The following is a 9,757-nucleotide window of genomic DNA, read 5'->3' on the forward strand; positions in this document are numbered from 1 at the left end:
CCCTCCTGGTTACCTGCTTCCCCTTACTTGGCTTCGCTTTCTCCCCAGCTCCTTGTATCCATGGCAGTGTCTGGCCAAGGTGGCTAATGCTGGGGCAGGTGCAGCACTTCCCAGGGCTTCACCGGGTCTGACGGGCTGGCCCGCCGATGCCTGGGAAGGGTGCACATTATGTGTCCTTCATCTTCGCTCTACAGGGTATTCCTGGCCCTCTGCGATAACCCCAAAGACCGAGGAACCATTGTGGCTCAAGGCGGTGGCAAGGTAGTTGGTGGGACAAGGTTTGCCATCCTAGAAGGTGATCCATTGGGGAGGAGCACGTGTGTGTGTGCACATGTATGTGCGCGCATGTGTGCCCTGCCTGACCCAAGAATAATGTACTTTGTGCCCCAACCCAACCTCCTAGGTGGACCGTGGACTTTGCTCCAGAAGATTGGTCTTTGAGTCCTTGCTTGTCCCCTTTTCAACTGCATAACTTTGGGCAGATTACTCAATCTCCCCGAGCTAGTTTTATCTGTAAAATGGCGGTGGGGGAGGGGGGGTTTGCACAATTGCTCTGCAGAATGTCACAAGGGTTACGGAAAATACACTTAAAGTTTTGGCTCATAGTAGCTGCTCAGTTAAGTGGCTGCCGTGATGATTAGGTTTGACTTCAGTCAGGGAGGAAAAAGTCAGTGTGTTGCTCCATTTATTTCCTCAAAAACCAGCAGTGTGGATGGGTGGTGGCAAGTGTAAGTGGAGACGTGGAGGCGTGCCAGGAAGCAGGGGCGTGAGTCCGTGGGTCTGTATTTAATTGTTCTCTGTGATGCTCCAGGCTTGCTTGCATTATAGAGACAGACAGCAGCTGGAGAGGGAGGATGGGAGGAGAGGCCTCTGGATGTCTGTGGCAGAGGAGTGACCATGCCTTCTCTTGCAGGCGCTGATCCCCCTGGCCTTGGAGGGCACAGACGTGGGCAAGGTGAAGGCAGCCCACGCTCTGGCAAAGATTGCCGCCGTCTCTAATCCGGACATTGCCTTCCCAGGGGAACGGGTGGGTGCCAGGTGCTGGGGTGGGTGGGATGGGGCAATGGGAAGAGTCTCCTGTGTTCCTAGGTGCCTTTCCCCTTCTCACCTGGCCTGGGAGGGAGCACGATGCCATCCCAGAGAGGGCAGTAAGTTGGAGGTGCCTGGACTCCAGGCTTGGCTCTGCCTCTGACTTAACGGGACGGTCCTCTTAGACACTGGGCTTATCTCATCTGCAAAGTAAGGGAAATAATCCTGACTCTCAGGATCATCGTGGGAGCTGCATTGGACCGTGGGTGGGCAAGCACTTTGGAAATTCTAAAGCTGGGCACCTATAAATGGTAGGGTCTGCGGGTACATGCTTTCCACCCGACCCACTCCTTGACCCTTCCACACAGGTGTATGAGGTGGTCCGGCCCCTCGTGAGTCTCCTGGACACACAGAGGGATGGGCTCCAGAACTACGAAGCTCTCCTGGGCCTCACCAATCTGTCTGGGCGGAGTGACAAACTCCGGTGAGAGCGGTGGGGAGGGAGGGAGGGATGGGGGTGGAAGTTTCACATAGAGTATATGCTTCCTCTGAGCACAGGATCAAAGGCAGTGGGTAGAAACCTGAAGTGGGAAGGATTTGAGTTTGCACATAGTGAGTGTGTGAAGGCGAAGGAGATTATCAAGGCAGTTCTTTCTGACTAAAGTAGTAAAAAAAAAATACCCAGGTGGATGGTGGGAATTCCTTCTTGGGAACAAGGGGATGGGGGAGAGAACTGGGTTGTGATTCTTTCAGTTGCAAGGGGCAGAAAACTCAACTGCAGCTGGTTTGAGCATAAAGGGAATTTAGTGACTCATGTAAATAAAAGTCTGTGGTGACCAGATGCAGGTGCGGCTTGATGCAGGCGTTACAAAGCTTTCCCACTTCCCTACTTTCTTTCTTCTCTACCGTTCCTCCTACTTCCCACTTTCCTACTTCTGTCCACTTCTCCGGCCTGTGTTGTCTTAATTCTCAAATGGGCTCTTCCAGTCTGTCACGATCACAAGGGTCATTCCAGACCTCACATCTTCTTGGCTTCATGTCCAGCAGGAGAGAAAGAAAGACTTTTCTCTTCGCAGAAGACTCTCCAGCCTGCTGACATGTTCATCCCAGACCCCATGGCTATGGCCAGGATGCTATACTGTCATTTAGTTTAGGCCCATTGGTGCCCTCCCTGGAGCTGGGGAGCAGGATCGATGTCACCCAAATCATGCTGGCTGAGGATGTGGGAGGGAACCACCAGCAGGGCAGAATGGCCCTTGGGTGGCCACAAACTCCAAATGGTCACTAGGGAGCACTCAGTGGCCTCCGTTCCCCACCTCTCACACCCTAGACAGAAGATCTTTAAGGAGCGGGCCTTGCCAGACATTGAAAACTACATGTTCGAGAATCATGACCAGCTGCGGCAGGCAGCCACGGAATGCATGTGCAACATGGTGGTGAACAAGGAGGTGAGGCCGGGCTCGGGGATGGGGGCAGGCTCGGGAGAAAGGGGAGGGCTCGGGAGGAGGGGGGCGGGCTCAGGAGGGGGGCGGGGAGTGACCTCGGCAGGGAGGACCAAGCCACAGGGCAGGGCGTGGCGTGAGATTTGGGGTTACAGTGATACTAAGGTAGCATTTTGCCAGAGAACCCAGGAACCCCTGTATCTCCCCTGGCTTGCAGCCCCCTTCCCTGTAGGGATCCTGAGAGGAACACATGCACCAAGGAGACAAAGGAAAAACACACAAAATACTATTGTACCGAGCTGGGGGTTTGACCCCTAGCTTGAGCTGGGGACTTGGAAGATACCATTTCCCTAAATTATTCATGTCTGAATAATAATCTTCTCATAGCAGAGAAGGATATAAGACCAGGACCTCTTAGAGACCAAAAGAAGCTAGATCACTTACATTTTATCAAAGCTCCACATGTGTTAAAAAATGAGGAAAAGCAAACACAGATATAAACAATTTTAGGATATTTTAAATGTTAACATCTGATGAACTATTGCTGTTTCCGTGGAAATTGTAATGCACTATAACTGTGTTCTTCGCAGAGGAATTATAGGATTTATAAAAATAAAATGAATTCAGAACAATGCCAATGGCCTTATGGTCCAGTAATGGGGAGAAATTATAACCACATGGTAAATGAGTGTCTTCTTTCTGTCCTGCCAGAACTACCAAGCCTGTAGATACAACCTCATCAGAGGTAACAATAGAGCCAAATTCGAGGCCCTTCATGAACATGAGGGCCAGGCGAAGTGGCCTTTATGGGCCCTCATGTAGGGCTGAGTGGGAGACCTTTTCTCTTTTCTCTCAATTCTTAACTCAAGGTCTTGGATCTTCCCACAAAAGCCTGTTGAAGTAAAATAAAATAAAATAAAATAAAATAAAATAAAAAGACAGGATCTATCAGGGAGCTGGCCTGAGACTGACCTGGGGCGCTGGCAGCCTTGCGGAAGACGGGAGTGGGAGTGTATCCAAAAGAAGCGTAGGGGAGGGGCAGTGGGAAGGGGGAGCAGGCTTCGCCTGGGAAGCCTTATTTAAATAAGCAGTGCTCCCAACAGGATAGAAATTTATTTCTCACTCATATCACTTCTGCTCACATTTGGATCCAGTGGCTTTCTTCTTCTTCTTCTTTTTTTTTTTTTTTTAAGATTTTATTTATTTGACAGACAGAGATCACAAGTAGGCAGAGAAAGAGGAAGGGAAGCAGGCTCCCTGCTGAGCAGAGAGCCAGATGCGGGGCTCAATCCCAGGGCCCTGGGGCTCGATCATGACCCAAGCCGAAGGCAGGGGCTTTAACCCACTGAGCCACCCAGGCGCCCCCAGTGGCTTCCTTCTAAGCAATGACTTGGATCTAGGCTTCTTTGGCCATCAAGAACTATCTGCGCCCCACACCCCACCCAAGAACTGTCTCCCTGTCTGCCACCTGGGAGTGGTCTCCATTTGAATGGGGAGAGAGACCACAGGAAAGGCCCCTGTAGTTCTCCATGGTGGCCTGGCCGTGACACCTATCACTCTCTCTCAGATTCCATGACGAAACTAGTTTATGGCCACATCTACATGCAAGAGATGGGGAATGTAGTCCTTTTGGGGTATCTGCTTCCCAGTCACCACTGTGCCCTTGCACTGACCATCTCTGCCATCCTCTCACCTCTGAGGACCACTGCTCCAGCTTCAGGGAGTTGCAGGGGGAGGGTCATAACCTGGGCAGCTGTGACCGACCTTTGACCTTTTTAGAGCTCCACTTCTAGGAAACCCGACCCAGCAAAATGCCCTTAAATTTGATCAACCAGATTTTACCATGGAGCAGGTCGTGGTGGTGGTGGGGACCAGTGACCTCTGAGACACGTCAAGGCACTGGGCCCCAGGAGCCTCTTCTCCTGGTTTAGGGTCCTTGGGAAGCTAATCGCTCTCTTGTTGAATGGCGCAGCAGCTCTCCATCAGTTTCCTTCTCTTGCCCAATTCCGGTGCCTTCAGGGACTGCAAAGCCATTTTAAGGCAGACCCTGGAGGCCCATCTGTTGTGGGAGAAACATACCAGCCTTCCCCAAAGGGAAGAGAAACACGGCTCTTTGGGCAACATCTCCCATTCGTGGGTGTGTGCCTGCCCTTTCCCCTGGTGCGGGTAGCTGAATGCAAACAGGGGTGGTGGCAGATGCTGTATGGAGGAACCCTGACTCTCTTTAACTTTGTACCTGGAGGAGTTTATAGCCCCTTTATCCAGCTAATCAGAGGAGACTTCCTGGGGGAGGTGACAGGGAGAGCTGCTCAAAGGAAAGCTCTGAAGAATTTTGGGTCAGAGAACATGGCTTCAGATGCTTCTTTCCCTTTCCAGGCTGGCAGGTAGGGGCATCTTTCTCTGAGCCATGTACCCCACCCGTCCCTCCCATAGGTACAGGAGAGGTTCCTGGCTGATGGAAATGACCGGCTGAAGCTGATAGTGCTGCTCTGCGGGGAGGACGACGACAAGTTGCAGAACGCAGCCGCAGGGGCGCTGGCCATGCTGACAGCAGCTCATAAGAAACTGTGCCTCAAGATGACCCAAGTGGTGAGAATGGGTCCCGGGGGGCAGGAGGGGGGCTGCCTTGCATGATCCTCTGTGGGGAGACCTGCCTCCGTGCTAACACTCCCCAGGCCCTGGGTATCTGTTCTTCCCAGCTTAGAAGGAGGGTCTACGTAATCCCTTACATCCATCGTGGGGACGCCCCATGTGAGCTAACTTGGGTCCCTCCCACTGTAGTTTCACCCAGTGACTTTGGTGGTGCTTATGGCTCAGTACTTCGGAATGATAACAAGGAGGACCACACTAACACTAACTATTGCTGTGGGGCCTCCAAGCTCCCCAAGAGGGCCATGGACTTGGTGGGGGTACCGTAGGGAGCTTGTGGTTTGGCAAAGACATGGCAGACCCTCTTACGTGAACGTGATGCTCAGATCCTTTGGTGGGACCGTGGCTGTCTCAGCAAAGTGGCATATGTGCAATCATCAACATGGCAGTGCCAAATGAAAATGTCTTCATTTCACTGAACTGAACCTAGTTTGTGGGCATCAGCTCCACGGAAGACAAAAAACGTAAGCGTCTCCGTTCAAATGTACTCAAGTCTGCTTTAAAGGCAGGCTCTTATTTATTTTTTTAAAAGATTTATTTATTTATTTTAGAGAGAGAGTGCATGCAGTGGGGAGGGAGAGGGAGAGAGAGAACCTCAAGCAGACTCCCCACTGAGCAGGGACGCCAAGGCGGGGCTCGATCTCATGACCCTGAGATCATGACCTGAGTTGAAATCCAGAGTTGGGTGCTTAACCCACTGAGCCACACAGGTGCCCCGGGCAGGCTCTTTTTAATGGTCAGTTTAAGGTGTGTGTCTGTGTGTTTGTGTGTGTGTGTGTGTGCACGTGCATGCACACCTTCTCTGAGTTGCACAGGTGCTTATGCTGTCTGGCACAAGAGAACAAGAGAAGGGTCTTTTTGCCAGATGTAGCTCTTCCTGGTTGGTCCTTGGGGTTTGGCATTTCCCCCTAAGGCAAGTTTCTCAAAGTTGTAAGGTATGTGAGTCACCTAGAGGGCTGGCAAAAATACTTCAGTAGGTTAGGTGGGGTGCTTTCAGCCTGGCGACCACACTTTGAAACCCCCTGCCCTAAAGTGGCCTCTGCGGAAGTAACTGGTCACACGACTTCTGCCGACAGACTCCCACAGGGCACTCTGACTTGCTCACTTCCTGGGCTTTAGGTGCTGCTCGGAATGTTTACATTTATTAAGTTCTTCCAACCTCCCAACAGCCCTGGGTGGTGGGTGAGGTTGTAATTATCCCTACTGACCAGTGAGGAAAACAGTGCAGAAACGTAACTAGCTCAAGGCCACGCCACCAGGTAGTTGGGAAGGGATTGGCGTCCTTCAAGATTGCTGACCCTCTCCTGGACACTTCTTCCTTCTTCCTGAGGGGCTCCGAAATCTTGGCCACATTTCTGTGCCTGGGAGCAATGGCATGGGACTTGTTATATTACCCGTCAGCATGAAACCTTCCCCTCTGTGCCTGCCTCCCCGTCTGCGAGTGGTGCATGTAGGAAGCTGTACCTGTTGACACATGGAGGGTGAGGTAACAGGTATGAGGAAGCAAAGGGGAAATCCTTGGATTAGTGGCTAAAATCATCATCTCTGTCCACTTCTCTGTTGAGCTCTTACTATGCTCCAGCCCTGGTGCTAAGCTCTGTCCATGCACCATATCACTAAACCATCACAATGTGAACAAATAGCTATACCAGATGATGGAGGGGCTCCTGAGACTTGGAGAGGTCAAAAAATGATTTAAGATCATATTTGGTAAGTGACTAATCTGGGACCTGAACCCTGGCCTCTCTGACTCCAAAACCCAGACCAATAACGATGCTACTCTGCTGCTCATGTGTGTCTGCTGAATGTTGTAAGAGTCAAGCCTCCTGGTTCTATTCTTAGCTTCAACTCTGTCTCTTGGGGTGATCAAATGGTCTAGAGTCCTGTGTCCCCATGCACAGTAGTTGGGCTACTTCACAACTGGGAATGGAGAGGAGGGATGGAGGAGGAATAGAGGAGAGGCTGTACTCCAGACTCCAGTGTAAATTCCTCTTGAAGTCAGGACTGGTAGAGTGCAAGCCCTGGGCATGGCTGGAGCTCATATCTCTAAGGACACTTAGGTTGGCAGAAGCAGGCATTGGCCCTATACCCGCATTAGAATCCTCCATTCTGAACACCCTCCATCCCCATTCCAATCAGGCATGCAGTGGGCCTGTCCCTTTGCTTCTCTAGATGTTTAAAAAATAAATGGACATTCGGGTGTTTATTCTCTACTATTTTCATATGTGTGATCATAGCTGAGTTACTTCCCCTTCCTAGACCTCAGTTCCTCCACTTATAAAATGAAAGGGATTGGATTATGTCAAGTTGCTTCTAGTTTTTGGATTCCTGCCCTGGCTCTGGTAAGGAGGAGGACATCTGCGAGCTAGTACCAGTGGGCTCAGGTAGGCGTATGCTGAGTCCCATACACATAACCAAATATGTGCTTGCCTTCTGTTTCTCTTGTCCCAAATGTCCAATCACAGTCCCTCCCCTGATTTCTCTAATCCTTCTTTATCTACGTCTCCCCTCCAGACTACGCAGTGGTTGGAGATCCTCCAGCGGCTTTGCCTGCATGACCAGCTGTCAGTCCAGCACCGGGGCCTGGTCATTGCCTACAACCTGCTGGCCGCTGACGCTGAGCTGGCCAAGAAGCTGGTGGAGAGTGAGCTGCTGGAGATCCTGACTGTCGTGGGCAAACAAGAGCCAGATGAGAAGAAGGCGGCAGTGGTGCAGACAGCCCGGGAATGCCTCATCAAATGCATGGATTATGGCTTCATTAAACCGGTGTCTTAGACAGGGGCCCACAGGGCTGCTGGGGCTGGTCCTGTATTCTGCAGAGTCCTAAGCCGGGAACTCAAGGGGTATCATTTCAGCTGGGGATCTTAGCAGTGACCATGAAGTCTCCATATAAAAAACCAAGACTTGAGTGTTCCGAGTTGTCGACCTTCCCCTTTGCCCTAGAAAAGTTTGGATGTTTCATTGGCTCTCTTGCTGTCTCCTTACAACTATCAGGTTGCAGAAAGTCCTAGAATAATTTTCATCATGATTCGGAAGACAAGTTGGATAATTCTTTCTGTACCCATTCCAAAGGCCAGGATAATGGGCTGAATTCTTTTTATTTTGGGAAATGGGTGGTGTGGTAAGGTAGGACCTAACAGGTGTGTGAATAGAAAGGTTAGTGCTACCACATCTGGATGCTGAACTGTGCTGGGTTTTGTAGAGAGGGAACACCTTTCATGATCGTTCCCTAAATGGAAGTAACCCCAAGGTCCATAGAAAATGGATACGTTGGTGTTAATGAAATTGTGATTTCCCTTAGGGAATGGCGGGCATCTGGCTCCGCGTGTTTAGGAAACATAAGGTTTCTGGGCAGGAGAGCGGGCAGCGGTGAAATGAATTCTGTACACCTGGGTTGCAAGGCAGGTTGGCAGGAGGGTGCCGGTGAGAGCAGCAGTTGGAGCCGGGGTTGGCCTACACCCCCAGAGCTCCCGCAATGTGTGTAGTCCACAGGAGGTGCGGTCAATCAGCTCTGCTTGCAGCCCGCTCCTGAGCCCTTTCCGCCTTTGCCTTCCTGGGCCTGTTGGGATCCCGGCAGAGCGCCTGGCACCGAGCCTCGTACCACATGAGTGTCCAGGAAATACTTGCTCATTTTTGTTTTCCCTGAACCCCAGCACCAGCGCCTTTGATCATCTATCAACGAATCCCAGCTCCCTGGAGGGGCTAGGAAACTCTGCCTTGGACACATCTGCTTTAAGAATTTAAGGGATAAGGGACACCTGGGTGGCTCAGTTGGTTAAGTGTCTGCCTTCAGCTCAGGTCCTGATCCCAGGGTTCTGGGATCCAGTCCCACATCCGGCTCCCTGCTCGGTGGGGAGTCTGCTTCTCCCTTTGCATGCTGCTCCCCCTGCTTGTACGCTCCCTTTCTCTCTCTCTCTCTCTCTCTCTCTAACAAATAAATAAATAAAATCTTTAAAAAAAAAAAAAGGAAAAGAATGTAATCCTTTGTCCATAAGACAAAAGGGGAAGAGCAGAGGCTCCATTTCCTACCTCCTCCCCACCACGCCCACACTCACTTCCAGCCCTGGGTGGGGGGCAGGGCACATCAGGGCAGGTTGAAACAGAAACCCATCTGCTGGAAGCGCCCCTGGGGTGAGGGCAGGAGAGCCCAGGTGCGGAGGCCCCCCAGGGTCACCCACCTTAGCCCCCGCTGTGGTCCTAACAGGCATGGATGCCCAGATCGGGTACAGGCTGCTGTTGCTCGGTGCCCCCACTTTGGTGCCACTGTCGCTGGGCAGCCTCCCCCAGGGGTACTAAGAGTCTGGAGCAAGCTAGTACCTTCACGGAGGCACCAGCGCAGTGGGCGGTGAGTGGGTAGGGAGGTTCTAACAGCGACTTGGCTCAGGGCCTCAAAACCTCTCTTCCTCCCACCCTAGAGGGGTCTAGGGCATTCCCTCCTGATCACTGTTAGCAGGACTGGACCTTGCGGCAGGCGCTGCCCTGTGCACTCCTCTCCCTGCTGGGCATGGTGGCTTCCTGGCTCCAGACTCTGCAGAGACCTCCCCAGAAAGACCACCACGGAGGGCGGGGGTGACCGGGGCCACGGGGACGGATAGGGTGGGTGGAGAGGAAGTGAAGCCAGATGCCACCCCTTGCAA

The 9,757-nt window shown here is 52.0% G+C and overlaps 1 protein-coding gene across 1 annotated transcript in view; it reads left to right on the forward strand.

Moving 5' to 3' along the window:
• UNC45B (unc-45 myosin chaperone B) overlaps positions 1 to 9,073 on the forward strand; it is a 31,248-nt gene extending 22,175 nt beyond the window's left edge. Inside the window, exons 15-20 of the mRNA XM_080826963.1 lie at positions 195 to 261; positions 914 to 1,027; positions 1,398 to 1,513; positions 2,360 to 2,477; positions 4,905 to 5,060; positions 7,635 to 9,073. Of these exons, the coding sequence (XP_080683089.1) occupies positions 195 to 261; positions 914 to 1,027; positions 1,398 to 1,513; positions 2,360 to 2,477; positions 4,905 to 5,060; positions 7,635 to 7,895 (832 nt within the window). The 3' untranslated portion in view covers positions 7,896 to 9,073. The remainder of the gene's footprint in view (positions 1 to 194; positions 262 to 913; positions 1,028 to 1,397; positions 1,514 to 2,359; positions 2,478 to 4,904; positions 5,061 to 7,634) is intronic.
• Positions 9,074 to 9,757: the final 684 nt, after the last annotated feature.

The sequence above is a fragment of the Martes martes genome (genome assembly GCF_963455335.1).
Source record: "Martes martes genome assembly, chromosome: 16".
NCBI lineage: Eukaryota > Metazoa > Chordata > Mammalia > Carnivora > Mustelidae > Martes > Martes martes.